This window comes from Pogona vitticeps, chromosome 7 (assembly GCF_051106095.1).
Source record: "Pogona vitticeps strain Pit_001003342236 chromosome 7, PviZW2.1, whole genome shotgun sequence".
NCBI lineage: Eukaryota > Metazoa > Chordata > Lepidosauria > Squamata > Agamidae > Pogona > Pogona vitticeps.
The window spans coordinates 7,024,783-7,039,279 of record NC_135789.1 but is presented as its reverse complement, the minus strand read 5'-3'; the positions used below and the strand labels follow the sequence as shown (position 1 = coordinate 7,039,279).

At 47.1% G+C, this 14,497-nt stretch overlaps 1 protein-coding gene across 3 annotated transcripts in view; it reads right to left on the bottom strand.

Moving 5' to 3' along the window:
- Window positions 1–14,497, bottom strand: part of PRDM16 (PR/SET domain 16) — a 391,730-nt gene that overhangs the window by 23,804 nt on the left and 353,429 nt on the right. For all 3 annotated transcript variants that reach the window (XM_072977672.2, XM_072977673.2, XM_078379110.1), the window contains exons 6-9: window positions 8,609–8,807; window positions 7,196–7,343; window positions 5,831–5,984; window positions 1,574–2,981 (exon numbers count right to left, since the gene is read on the bottom strand). In XM_072977672.2, coding sequence (XP_072833773.2) covers window positions 1,574–2,981; window positions 5,831–5,984; window positions 7,196–7,343; window positions 8,609–8,807 — 1,909 coding nt within the window. The remainder of the gene's footprint in view (window positions 1–1,573; window positions 2,982–5,830; window positions 5,985–7,195; window positions 7,344–8,608; window positions 8,808–14,497) is intronic.

Below are 14,497 nucleotides of genomic sequence, written 5' to 3'. Positions count from 1 at the left end.
AGCTTTCTGCTGCAAGTTTTTCTCTGTCTTAGACAAGAACAGAGAGCCCAGGGGTTTTCTCATGAGTAATAGCATCAGCAAGTAAAGAAGTGGGGGGTGGTTTTACAGTCACAAAACTTCTATCGACAGCGGTCAGCATCCTATCACTTATCTAGGTTGACATAAGTAAAATAGAATGGTTTGTATTCTTATCACCATCACCATCATCGTAGAATGGCAGAGCTGGAAGGGCCCCCTATGGATCACCGAGTCCAGCCCCTTTTGAGTGCACAGTGAGCAACAGAAACCTTGACTCCTTGACTAACAGGGATTTGGCATCAAGATTTACGCTACTTGACTTACTCAAGTCATAGGATTCTGGCCCTTATATTCCTGTGCAACCTGCTGGGCAGATCTGTATGAATTGAGACATCTATGAGGTCAAATTCCACCCAGGAACTGTCTGAAGTGGACTCTCACATACCTGGGAAATATTCCCACACAGTTAGGGCAGAAAGAGAGAAATAGGTTTGTTGCCACCTTCAGCTAATCACAGACACTGCCTTCTAAGGAAGGTACCATTGCTGAATCTGCCATGTGCAACGAGGGCTGGCATTAACCAGTTCTCAGGGCAACACTTATAGAAAGAGATATCATTGGAATAGGATTGAACGAGTAAAATTAAAGACTGTTCAGCAACACAACTTAGATTTCCCTTATACTCCAAAACAACAAAGGTTTATATCATGGTTTGGAATACGTGATACCCATCATCATCCAAGGAATCCCCTTTAATAAAACTAACGAGGGTCAAACTCAACAGCACATTAGGATCACTTCTTTTCTTGCTGGGTTTCTGCCTCTCAAGGAGGCATCTTGTGAATTTTCTCACCTACGTAACATGCGTTTAGCATGCTTTGTTTTGTCATTGGTTGTTGGAAAGTAAAGCATAAACTGAACAGACAAGCCTGATGGCAGAGACAAGAGATGAATGCAAACTGCCAGTTCAGCGGTTCGTACCGGTTTGTTTTGCTGCTGAACAGATGTCCGGTGCTTCATGGCTCTGCCTCCTCCAGCAGCTGCCCCCTCAGAGGAGGCAGGGAAGGGAAGCCAGGATTCCTCTTCTCAGTGGCTGTCCACTGGAGGAGGCAGGGCTGGGAAGCATCAAACCTGTTCGGCTAAAAAGTGAACCAGCACAAACTGCTGAATTGGTAGTTCTATCTGAGACCCCCATAATCTGAGGAAGCTTGACTGCAGAATAGAAAACAGGTTAGTCACAGGGAATATGAGTTCCCCTTGAGGTCTACTTTGACCCTGAATCCTAATCGAAAATGACCTAAGTGAACCATGGATTTACTGCAGTGGTTCCGAATCCTGGGTTCCAAGATGTTCTTGGACTGCAACCCCTAGAAATCTTAGCCAGCACAGCTAGCAGTGAAGACCTCTGGGAGCTGTAGTCCAAGAACATCACGAGGATCCAATGTTGGGAACCACGGTTCTACTGAATAAAGGTGTGTGTGTGTGTGTGTGAGAGAGAGAGAGAGAGAGAAAGACCAGCTATCAAAGCAATAATTAAGGCAGGGTATGTTAATACCTGTATATTGGGTCCATGAAAAATGGCGATGGCTTAGCATAATGTAAAGATGGCTGTGGAGGCATCTGAGCCTGAGAGATCTTGGGTAAGACATCACTGGGCACCAGCTTCCGTTCTCCATACACATGGTTCTTGCGGGAATCCCGGCTCCCGTTTTGACTGGCCCGGATGCGGTTGCCGATGCTCAGATCGAGCGGCTGTTCTTCTCCCGAGGGAGGAGCAGGCAGGATTTTGTGGGGTGGCAAGGCTGGCTTGATTTCTTTTGGCTTTGTGGTCAGGTCAAAGGGCGACTCGGAACTGGTGCTGCCCATTTTGTGAAGGTCCCTGGGTGACTTTGGTTCGGTCTTGACCAGCAAGCTGTGGTTGAGAGTCCGGTCCGTGAACGGGTACAGCGAATGGGGGAAGTTGGGGAGGAACTGGAATGGAAACATGGAATGGTACGGGAGGGAGCCCATTTTCTTCTCCTGCATGCCCATGAAGCCCGGCCCAAAGTACTTCTCCGCAATGGAGGCGATGGCCTTGATGGAGTCGTTGGCGGCACCCGCCATGGGGAGCAGCTGCTCCTCTGGGGGAGGGAAGAAGGAATGCTGGGAGTAAAAAAGAGGAAGATCGTTGAGGTTGTTGGCAGAACTGGTGGACATGGAGCTGCTGCTGAAGTCCATCTTGTTCTCGGCCTGTTTGTTCTTCTCTTTCGTTTTGTCCCGATCGCTCTCTGCATCGCTCTCCAGGTCGGACCCCGTCCCGGTGGTAGTATCCAGATCGGTGCCCGTGGTCGTGTTGACGTCCTCAAAGTCACTGGCGTCGGAGACGTCGCTCGTCCTGGCTTTGAGCTTCTCCGCGTAGGAGTTCCCCAGGTGGCTGCTGTTGTTGAACCTCTCTTCTCCTGAGTTGGGGTGACCGCTGTTGCTGACGGCGGACAGCAGAGGGAGAGCCGGGTTGCCGAGAGGGCTGGGAAGCTTGGCGTCTTGGGTATGGTTGAGGGGATTCTTGAGCAGCGGGGTTGGGGGTAACAAAGGGGGCCTGGGGTATAGCGAAGGAGGGAATATACCTGGGAACCCAGGAGCAAGGGCTGAAAATGCAGGGGGAGCAGGAGAGAAGGGAAGTCCACCCGGATGCGGCCGGGAGGGGAAATAATCGTTGAACCCCAGGTTGGTGTGGTTGAGGGCGGGAGATGGCTTAGACTTGTCCATCATGGAGCTGGGCGTCAGAGGCAAACCCGGTCCAAAGATGCCCCCGGGGTTATAATGGTTCTTCCCCTCGCAGAAGCGCCGGTGTTTGTTGAGCGAGGAGGTGGTGCTGAACATCTGCCCACAATCCTTGCATTTGATCTGGGTCCGGCAGTCGGCGTGCATGCGCTTGTGACGGCAGAGGTTGGAGAACTGCGTGTAGGACTTATGGCAGACCTCACCTAAAGCGTCAACAGAAACCAAAACGCCAAAACCCAATATGAAATTAATATGAAAGGCACTGGTCTAAAACGAGACTGCCCTTTTGGGAAAGCCCACCCCAAAACAGAGTTTAATGTACAGTTTGTGTGCCTTTATGCGTGCAGAGGGCAAGGGTGGGAGTGGTGGAATTTCACAAGCCCCTCAGTGTGGGTCACCTGGGAGAGAGGCCTAAGGCCGAACTAGGCCCAGCTCTGCCCAAGCTTCCTGCTCAGAAATAAAGGTTCCCAGCTACCACTGGGGTAAAAACAGGAAGCTTGGGCAGAGCTAGGCCTAGCTTCCTGCTCAGAAAGAAAGGCTCCCAGCTACCACTGGGGTAAAAACAGGAAGCTTGGGCAGAGCTAGGCCTAGCTTCCTGCTCAGAAAGAAAGGCTCCCAGCTACCACTGGGGTAAAAACAGGAAGCTTGGGCAGAGCTAGGCCTGGCCTGGCCTCCAAGCCTTCTAGTTTAGGCCTTTTGCCCAGGTGAGCCACCTCCCAGATGGGAGAACTGGCCCAAATGACACTCTTCTGGCATCTCCACATTCAGCCATTGAAAAAAATAAAATTCAAAATGGAAAAAAAAAGAGAGAGAGAGAGAGACTGAAACAGGGTTTTTGTGTTCTCTGCCGGGTGTTGGGAGTAACCTGCCATGTTCTGAGGACCCTCTGTCTTACCAGTTTTAAATAAAGAAAAAAAATTTCAACCACTAGAGGGCACTAGAAGGAGGAAGAAGAAGAATGTCAGACCCTTGGACCATCAGAGGAATAGGCTCAGATTTAGGACTTATTACTATAGTTTGGAGAGAAATGTGATGAATCTTACCAGAGTAGAGACTGAGTGACTTGGGTGTTTATCTGCTCACTGGGGAGCTGAGAGCCAGTGTGGATGGTAGATGAGTATCACAGAAGACTCAGGAGGCCTGGGTTCAAATCTCTGCTCAGCCATGGAAATTCCCTGGGAGCTGGGGATCATGAGTTGCTTCCTGTAGATCTCTAAGGTCTTAACAACCCTATTAGGGTCACCACAAGTTGGAAGAGACTGGGCAGCCCATAACAGCAACAGAGGGACTGGGAGCTTTTTAATTACGAAAAAAAATTGCAAGATGTTTTTTTAATTTTTTTTTTTAATTATTATTTTTTGGAAGGGGTCTTGATGTCATGCAAACAAGTCCAGAGAGAGATGTGAGTGCTCCCAGGGATTCTAGAGACCGCTCACCCATGTTAAACACTTTTTTTTGTGCGGCCATGGGTTGGTCAACTACAGTTATGGCCCAAATACAGATTATGGAACAACGAAATGGGGTGCATTTAAGAGGTGGAAAATTACTTGAGATCAGACCCAACCTGAGGTCTAATGGAGTGTCTCATTTTCCTATATTAGAGAACTGGCTGGATAGCTCTTTGGTTTAGGTGTCTGGTTGTGGAGCCAGAGGTTGGGAGTTCGATTTCCCCATGGTGTCTCCTGGGAGAAGAGCCAGCCTGTGTAACCTTGGGCAAGCTGCACAGTCCCACAGCGCCCCTAGTGGAAGGGGATGGTAATAACCACTTCTATGTACAGTGGGGTCTTGACTTAAGAACGGCTTGAGTTAAGAACATTTTGACTTAAGAACCACTCTCATAGGAAAATATTGACTTGACTTACATACTTAGATTTGAGTTAAGAACTGAAAAAAACCACGTGGGAGGAAGGGAAAGTGCAAAATTTGAACTTTCAGTTAACTGTTGGCCAGTGAAAAGGGTGCCTGTCTGCTTCCTCACTCCTCCCAGCGTTTAGAGAGTGGATTGGGAGACAGTCTTCAGACTGCCTGGTACTGTCCTGCCTGGACTGTATTTTCCCTGCCTTCCCTGAACCTTTCTTGACCTAAGAAAAAAAAGAAACAAATATCCCCCTCTAGTGGTCGAAGGCAGAATAGCAGCTTCCCATTAGTTTCTATGGACGGAAAAGAGCAGATACGGATCAAATGGTTTTCAATGCATTCCTATGGGAAATGCAGATTTGACCTGAGAACTTTTTGACTTGAGAACCGCCTTCCAATACGGATTAAGTTCTCAAGTCAAGACCCCACTGTATTCTCTACCCAGAAAACTCTGAAAAGGGTCACCACGAGTCAAAATTGACTTGGTGGCACATGATTATTATAGAGCTGGCTGGATAGCTCAAGGGTGTAGGAGCCAGAGATTGGGAGTTCGATTCCCCCACAGGGCTTCCTGGAGAAAGAGCTAGCCTGTGTAGCCTTGGGCAAGCTGAACAGTCCCAAGATGCCCCCAAGAGAAGAGAATGGTCAACCACTTCTGAGTAATCTCTACCTAGAAAGCTATGGAAAGAGCCGCCATCATTCAGAATTGACATGATGGCAGATGATTTTTTATGATTATATGGGAGACCTGGAAGTCAACGGGATGCCCAGAAGCATGGTATGAGTTCAACAGTGCTCTCGTGGCAAGTGCCATTAAGAGGGACGGACGGACGAATGATGTGTGTGTGTGTGTATGTGTGTATATGTGTGAATGATGTGATATAGTGAAAAAAAAACCACAGGCAAATCGGGCAGGGCAAAATGTGGAGCCTTGCTCTTAAACTGTCAAGAAACTGCCACTGGTGTTTATTGAAAAAACATGAAGCAAAGGAGAGAAGGTGGAATTCCATCCAGTGGCTTGACTTGTGAAATTACAGCAGCTGCTTGTGAAGGCTGAGGCAGGGCCAGGGAGGGGTGGTGGTCGGGTGGGTGGCTGGGTGGGCAGGCAGGGAGAACTCAGGAGACGTGCAATTATAGCGGGGTGTGTGTGTGTGCCAAGTTCCCCTCCTTTGGAGAGACGGCCGTGACAACTTACATATGAAAGGTTTGACAGTGCTGTGGATGTGCTTGTGCTGCTTGAGGCCGGAGGAAGTGGCGAAGGTTTTCCCGCAGTCTGGGCAGGCGTGCGCCCGCGCGCCCACGTGCTGAGACCGGATGTGCCGCTGGAGGTTGCTAGGGTCAGTAAACACCTGGGAAGAAGAAGAGGGGAGGGGGGTTTATTGATTTTGAGTCATGAAGCTGAGAAAGGGGGCTGCCTTCTTTTCTTCTGTTGCAAGCCTCTAGTTGGTACAATCGGCCGGTTGAAGGCATTGATGTGACCTCCCATTGCTCCACCAGCCAGATATTACTCTGAAGCAGAGGTTTCCAACCTTGGGTCCCCAGATGTTCTTGGATTACCACTCCCGGGAGTCTTCCTTCCTTCCTTCCTTCCTTCCTTCCTTCCTTCCTTCCTTCCTTCCTTCCTTCCTTCCTTCCTTCCTTCCTTCCTTCCTTCCTTCCTTCCTTCCTTCCTTCCTTCCTTCCTTCCTCCCTTCCCTTCCCTTCCCTTCCCTTTCCGTCCGTCCGTCCGTCCGTCTGTGCGTGCGTGCGTGTGTGTGTGTGTGTGGGAAACAGGGGCACCCATAAGACCCATTGCCAAGTCCCACCATAAGTGAAAGACACTAAGTACAGACGTCTGCTTATAAGCATTTCTGCGATCAGCAGGCCCTCCCTCTCAGGACAGCTGTATGCAGAAACAAGTTGAACCCACTTCCGGTGCAGAGGCACAGCGGGTCAGGAACACACAAAGGTGTTCATAACGGACAGATAAGGTGGGTATATAGGCAGGGATGGCAACTCAAGCTGTGGGATTCGCTGGCAAGCTGGTATTAAGTTTTGGAACCATCCACCCTTCCCCTTTTGGGGGGAAAGTTTGTTTGTGGGCCTGAAGGCCTTCTAGGCGACCTGCTCTTGCTCTAGAGGGAAGCTTTTCACGAGCGGGATACTCTCTCGATGGACCGTCTCTAACCCTCAGCATCCTCTCCTAGCAGGGCCAATGAGAGCTGCATTGGGATAAGGACCATTCTCAGCAACCATCACTGGTCACAACAAACTCAATCCAAAAATTGGATGCAAGCCCCAGGTTTTATCTACCACAACGGTGTGTCTTCCACAATGACGTTAGCCGTCCATCTTTGGCTCGCCCACCACTGGTCAGATTCCTAAAGGAATGAAACCCTTTATGGGAAAACAACACCCCATCCCATAATAGGTGAAACACAGTGACATATTTTAGAGGGCGTTTTCTCTTGCATGAGTCAAGAATTCTTCTGTGTTCTTTGTGGAACTCCATCCAGGACAGCTTCCTGAAGGTCCCTGAGTCACCGAACCAGACCCTGCCCAGAGGTTCCCAAGGCCATACCTTCACACAGTTTTCACATTCAAATCGCTTGCCGCTGTCATGTGACATCTGGTGACGAATCAGGTTCGATTTCCAGTTGAAGGCCTTAGGGCATTGGTCACACTTGTACTCCCTTTCTTCCGTGTGAATGATCATGTGTTGCTCCAAGCTGCCAGAGAGAGTCAGAGAGAGGCGATTCATGGACCTGCTCATCTCATCATTCACAACGAGCCTGTGAGGTAGATCACACACTGAGAGACAGAGGGACAGTAACTGGCTGGAGATTACTCAATGGGCTTCGAGTCTCCCTGAGGACTAGAAATGTATTAGCGGCCATCTGCTGTTGCATTTATGCAACTTCATTTATACTAATGTGCATTCTGTTGGAGTTTTTACAACCTTGCATGCTGTGTGCAGTTTGTTTGACTGGGAGGAACTTTTCTGGGCTAGAGTGACTGTCAATCTCTCCAGCACTAACCAATTATTCCTTCCTGCCTCAGAATTCAGCCCCGCCTCTTTGCTGAGTGTTCTCTTTCCCTCTCTTTAGTCCGGTGAAGTGTACTGTTGTTTTGTTTGCTGTTCATCCGCTCACAACTGTAAATAATGAAACATTTTTATTCTTTCTAATAATTCTTTCAGAGTAAGTGAGGATATTTAAGGAGTGGTTTTAGCACTTCCACACCCCTAGTCCATTTCCATGGTTGAACGGGGATTTGAACTCTGTTTTCCAGAGTTCTGGTCTGTCACTCTATCCACTACACCACACTGGGAATCCTGTTTTTCATCTCCATCTGTTCTAATGCTGTCAGTGATACCAGCCTCAGAGAAAAGTTAATCCAATAAATTAATTAATCTGTTAGATTAGCGATTGATTGATCAGCCGATCGATCAACTGATCGATCAATCGATCGATCAATCAATCATGTAAAATCAGAATAATTTGTATTTTTAACCTTGGTATTCATTCACAGGGGTAGGAAACTCATGGAGAAAGATGTTTAAACTGAGATGTTTATAGTGGGGGGTGGGAGAGACTTGCCATCCTCTAAGAGGCTGAATTGACCTAGAAAACTTACATATATCCTGAAACAGAGGAGACAGTCCCTAATCTATTCTAATAAACATTTGGGCCCAGTTTTTCTCTCTCAGTCTGTTCAGATGGTTGCTAGGTATATGTGCAGTAAACAAAGCAGCATACACACACATCTGTAAGTTTCAGGCCACTGTAAGTAATTAAATGTGTGTTTTTTTAAAAAAAAATTCTCCTAACAATGTCTCTGAGTGAGTTATTAAGACTTTAACGGTCAGTTCATGAGCAAGAAGTGGACTATCTGGGGGAACTTGTTGCTATTCTCCTTCCTTCTATCCTGTAGGGAAAAAAAGGAATTTTACAAGAAATTCAAACAAACAAACAAACTCTGCCGCCGATGTTACCTGTATTTGTTTGGGAACATTCTTTCACAGTCTTTGCATTCGTGGACCTGGCCATCTGCAGCCCCTTCCTGCTTTATCTCCTCGCTCAGGGTCTCGTAGAGGGAGCTGACGGTACTGCAGGAATACTTCTTGTGCCGCCTCAAGTCCATCTTTGACTGGAAGAGTTCATCACAGTTTTCACAGCGGAAGGTGTGCACTTCTATAGAAACCGTGGAGAAAATCTAGTCATCGCCATGGGCCACAAAAGGGGGGAGGGAGGGAGGCTACCCTTTGGGTGAATCCCATGGATCAGGTCTCCTCGACTTAAGGTTATTTCGCTGGATCTTGACCAGGGAAGTAGATTTCTTGAGGAAGGACCTTGCCTCCCACAATCAACACGGCTATTGGCCCACCTCTATGGAAATCTGGGGGAAGCTTTATTGGTTCACCAGCCCCTTCTGGCTTTTTAAAGAGTTTGGAGCCTTTTTTTCTAAATACTTGGGACTAAATCTGATTTGTAATTGCAACTTGAGTGATTATTGAATCAACATGGTCTATACAAGCCTTGGCTTGCTGCAGCCGCAACTAAATCAAGGCCCTTGTTTTCATGCTCGGATTTAATCAAATGGCCCCGTACAATGGCGTGAGGGCTAGAGTGTTGCGGTTTGTGTGTGTGTGGAATAGATAAATATTTTAAAGAAATTTAAGAGACAGAGGTTGAAGCAATTTTTCTTGCCCTTGGTAAAGTGAAGCAGAGACTGGGCAAAACAGACCCACAACTGAACAGACTCACAAAACAGACTCACAACCTTTGAACGCTGAAAAGCATTTCTGCTCACCAGAGTTCTTCAAAACAACCCAGTCCAATGAAACAGAAAAAGGACGATCCATGTTGTATAATCATCTTAGAACTGCGGAGCTGGAAGGGACCCTGTGGGTCATCAAGTCCAGCCCCTGTCAAAGAGGCACAGTGGGGGAATCGAACTCCCAACCTCTGGCTCCTCAGCCTCAGTCCTAACCCACGTGAGAGTTTAATCTTGAGGCAGAAGGGCAACAGAGAATATGTAAAAGAATTTGAGTTTATAAAAGTCATTGATGGTCTTCAGAATCCCCACAGGCCATACCAGGTGGGGGGATACTGGGAACTGTAGTTCAAAACAGAGGCTTTGGGAAGATGGGAGTTGAGGAAGTAACCAGAAGAAGAGAATGAAGCAGACTTTTATTGGGGTCGACAGAGAGAGAGAGAGAGACGAGAGAGAGAGAGAGAGAGAAGGAAATACTAAAGAAAGAGAGAAGGAAGGAAGGAAGGAAGGAAGGAAGGAAGGAAGGAAGGAAGGAAGGAAGGAAGGAAGCAAGCAAGCAAGCAAGCAAGCAAGCAAGCAAGCAAGCAAGCAAGCAAGCAAGCAAGCTCTCTCCTTTCATTTTGTAGAAATTTAGCAGGCATTCGAATGAACTGTCAAAGAAGCCTCCCTCTCTCTCGGGATCCAAGCCACTGGCACATGCAAAAAGCCGAGAGGAGAATTTCTAGACAGCCCTCCCCAAAAGAGTTGGGAAAAGAGATGCCAATGTCTTTGTTTCCAACCCAAGTGCATGTGGGATGAGGAAGGAGGGGAGGCCCTCCGCTAATGTGCATAATAAATTACTGCCGTCAAGGTCAAACAAATTAAAAGGAGGGCAGCTATTATTAAGTATACACGACAGCATCCTGACCAAAGTGCCAATTCAAACAATTGGTTTAGCGCTGTAAATTTTCCAACAGCGTGAGCTTCTGGGAGGGAAGTTGGGAAGGGGGCGCTTTTCTCCCTCCCCAGCCGTTGGCTGGCCACAGAAGCTTTTCAATTCCCACTTTGCCATCGGCCCGCCTCCTCCTAAACCCTCCAGCATGTAACCTCTCAATTTCAGAAGCCTGTTTTGTCGCTAAAGTTCTCCCCTTTCTGAGGCTGGTTCACCATTCATTTAAAGCCTGTGGCATTCATCATAATTTCTCTCTCTGTGTGTGTGTGTGGCGCAGAGGCATCTTTGGCATTGGGAACAAACAGAGGCTGCCTTGAAGGGGCCATGGTGTGCTCGAAGCAAAATGGGCCACCCTGTGCTCTTGAGTTTTTGGGTGAAGGATAGAAGAAGGCCTGGCCAAAACTCCAAGACCCAAAAATGGCTCAGCCAACAAGCCAAGTGCAAAAAAAAATTGCCTGATTTGTTCTCTCCAAAATTCTATGGAATGACGGAGAGCGAAGGGGCCTGGAAGGCCATTGAATCCCACCCCCTGTTCAAGGCAAGGAACCCAAACCAAAGCAGATCCAACAGAGGGTTGTCTTAATATTCTCTTGAAGGCCTCCCTCATTGAAGCGTTCGCCATCTCCCCTTGAGGTCACTAGTTCCCTTGTTGTACTGTTCTAACAGTCAAGAAGTTTTTTTCTGATATTCAGCCGTAATCTGGCTTCCTGTCACTCGAGCCCTTTATTCTGTGTCCTGCACTCTGGGATGTTGAAGAACAGATCCTGCCTTTCCTCCTTTTAAGTCTTTGAAGAGTGCTCTCACATCTCCTGTCAGTGAGATATGACAAATAAATACATCCAGTGAAAACATGACCAAACTCAAAATACGGACAGTCTATTACTGTCTCTTCACACACACACACACCCTTTCTACAAACTCATCACCAGCATCAGGAGCAGGAAAGAGCATCGTTTTTCCTGATCTTGATTGTGGTGTGGACAGAAGCCAAAAAAGGTCTATAGTGAACATGACCAAGGGGGAAAGTCTATTGACTAGCCCACACGTGTGACTGTTACCAAACACACTCCAGAGCTGGAAAAAAAAATAACTGTGCAGCCTAGTTCCACAGAAAAAGTTGTGTTAGGTTGTAGTTTGTACTGCAACAAAATTAACACAGACTCCTGTGATACCATCTCACCCATGCTGATCAGGAGAAACTGAGAGCTGTCATTCCTTACCCAACCCCAGCACACACCCCCCCAAAAAAACACATAGTTTTGCATCACCATGGAACTTATTTAGCACAAGCATCCATGGGTCACGCTTGAGAAGAAGAGACAAACTAAAAAAAAGTGAAGAAGAAGCAGGTTCTAGACCAGAGACCACAGATATCAATGACTAGGTCTTGAAGGAGGGGAAATCTGATAGCACTCTTCCAAGCCCTTGAAAGGCGATCATGCAGAAGAATCTGTTCTCGATCCTCCCAGAGCGCAGGGCACAACACAATGGAACCAATTTCCTTGGCAAATTCCCCAACGCTGGAGGCATTCAAGAGAAAGCTAGACAGCCACCTGTCAGATATACAGTATAGACCCTTCCATCTGCAGGATCAGCATCCGTTGATTCATTATTCGCTGGCTGAAAATACTAAAAACAACAAACAGAAATATCTATCTATCTATCTATCTATCTATCTATCTATCTATCTATCTATCTATCTATCTATCTATCTATCTATCTATCTATCTATCTATCTATCTATAGAAACCATGCAATGTATAGTGTTTGCCATTTCCACATTTTTCCGCAGGGACTTATTGTACTTTAGATTTGGATTCTTGCCTTGAGCAGGGGGTTTGCTCTCGGTGGCCTTAGAGGCCCTGTCCAACTCTCTTATTCTATGATTGGGCTTCTGGCCCCACCCACCTCTGGAACGTGCCCCCCCAGGACATCTGTGCAATTGAATTTGGCCCTTAAGACTGTCCCCATCCTTGAACTTAGGGGTTAAAAACCAACGTCTCCCTCCCTCTCTGCCAGTCATCTCTGTCAAATCCGCCTCGTGGCGCTTCTTTGTCGGGAACACTCAGGACATAGCAGGAAAGTAACCGATGAAATAAAGTAAAATAAAATAATACACCAGGCCATAATAGCTTTCAAAGAGACCAAGGGGGGAACACAATTATGTAGCATCTACATGCTAATCTCCCGGCACTGTATCTCAAAAGAACTCAAGAGCCCTGCTCAAAATTCCTGCCGCGATAAGGAGGTCGGCCACGTTTGGAGAAAAGAAATTTTTTGTGCGTGTCAAAAAAAAAAAAAGATAATTATCTTTGTGCGGAACATTTTAACATTTCCTTTCTGATGCAATTCAGAGTTCCACTTGCAAAAAAAATTTTTTTTTAAAGGGAAAGAAAGGGTTGTTAAAGGCAAAGATCTGCTCTCTCTCTTCCACGTTCTCTCTCTTTTTTGGTAAAAGGGAAAGTACTGAAAAGTCAAATGTCTGATGATGATAGGTTATTGTGTTTGGGAAGCAATTAACTAGCAACTGCATGCTACCTGATACACTATTAGGAGGAAGTAGATAAATACGGGACGTGGTGGCGCTGCGGGTTAATCGAACAAGAAAAAACGAACACCCCTACCTTGTTTCTAACAATGCCTCATTTTCCTCCCTTTTTTGGGGGTAATTCCACTGTATTTATCTAGGTAAAGGTTCCCCTTGACATTTTAGTCCAGTCGTATCCGACTCTAGGGCACGGTGCTCGTCCCCGTTTCCAAGCCTTAGAGCCAGTGTTCGTCCGAAGACAGTTTCATATATATGATAAGGCCATCCAGTCCAACCCCCTGGTTCAAGGGCGGAATCCAAATCCAAGCAGATCTGACAGAGGGTGGTCTAAATTTCTCTTAAAGGCCTCCAGGGTTGGAGTGCTCACCATCTCCTGAGGTTACTGATTTCGTTGTCGTACCGCTCTAACAGTTAAGAGGTTTTCCCAAGGTTACTGGTTCCATTGTCATACTGCTCTAACAGCTAAATTCCCCCCACACCCGATATTCAGCCTAGATCTGGCCTCCTGCAACTTGGAGCCCATTCTTACCTGTCCTGCACTCTGGGATGACTGAGAACAGATCCTGCCCCTCCTCTGTAGGATAACCTTACAAGTATTTGAAAAGTGCTATTATATATCTCCTCTCGACCTTCTTTTCTCAACACGCCCAGTTTCCTCACAGAGCTCATTTAAAGCATCATCCGAACTTATGACCATGGCTTCTGGTCCTTCGAAATAAGACAGTCTCGCCTGATTTAAATAAGCCCCCATTTATGTGAGCCCTCGTTCAAAACCTCTGGAGGGCACCAAGTTTCGGAACGGTTGAAAGCAAAATCCACATGAGGTTGTGAGTGTATCTACGCTTCTGAGTCACGGTAGTTTGACGTCCCGGCCTGGCTCCATCCTAAGGAGTCTTGGGATTCATCATTGGGTGAAGAATGTGGAATTCAAGCCGTGGTTTGGAGCAACACATTTCATCTCTCTTGGAAAGATTTCGAAGGATGTTCCCAAACCACAAATCTCAAAATCCTGCAAGATGAAGCCACGGCATTTAAAGTCAGCTTCATGGGCATTGTGGGCAGACCGTTTCGAGATCTGACCTGCCCTGCGCGTCCTTTTGGAAATACTCTCTGACCCATTCCTTATCTGGAGCCAGGCCTGCGTTTGTGCGTTCCCTGATCTCTGGGGGAAAACACCATTTCCAGAAATGGGGAAACACAAATCTCAATGATATATGTGTGTGTGTGAGTGTGATTTGTGTGTGTGTGTGTGTTTTGCAAAGTACCATCAGAATTATTGTTGGCAGAATTTATATCCCCACTTCCAGGCCAAGGAACACAAGAAAAAAGTAAAGCAGGAGACAGTTTGTGATGGAACCTGGTAGAGAGGGGTGGAAAAAAGCAGACGCTAAGATCAAAAAAGAAGTTCTGACTGACCAGAAGAATGCGCACATTCAGAGATGCACTTGCATGCACACACGCACACACAGAGAAGGAGGGAGAGAGAGCCCTAGAAGAAAAACTTATGAAGTTATTAAAAAGGAGAGGGGGAGGAGGAAAAGCCCAGGCCGTATACTATACCAGTGGTTCCCTACCTTGGGTCTCCAGATGTTCTTGGACTACAACTCCCGGAAGCCTTCAGCCCTTAC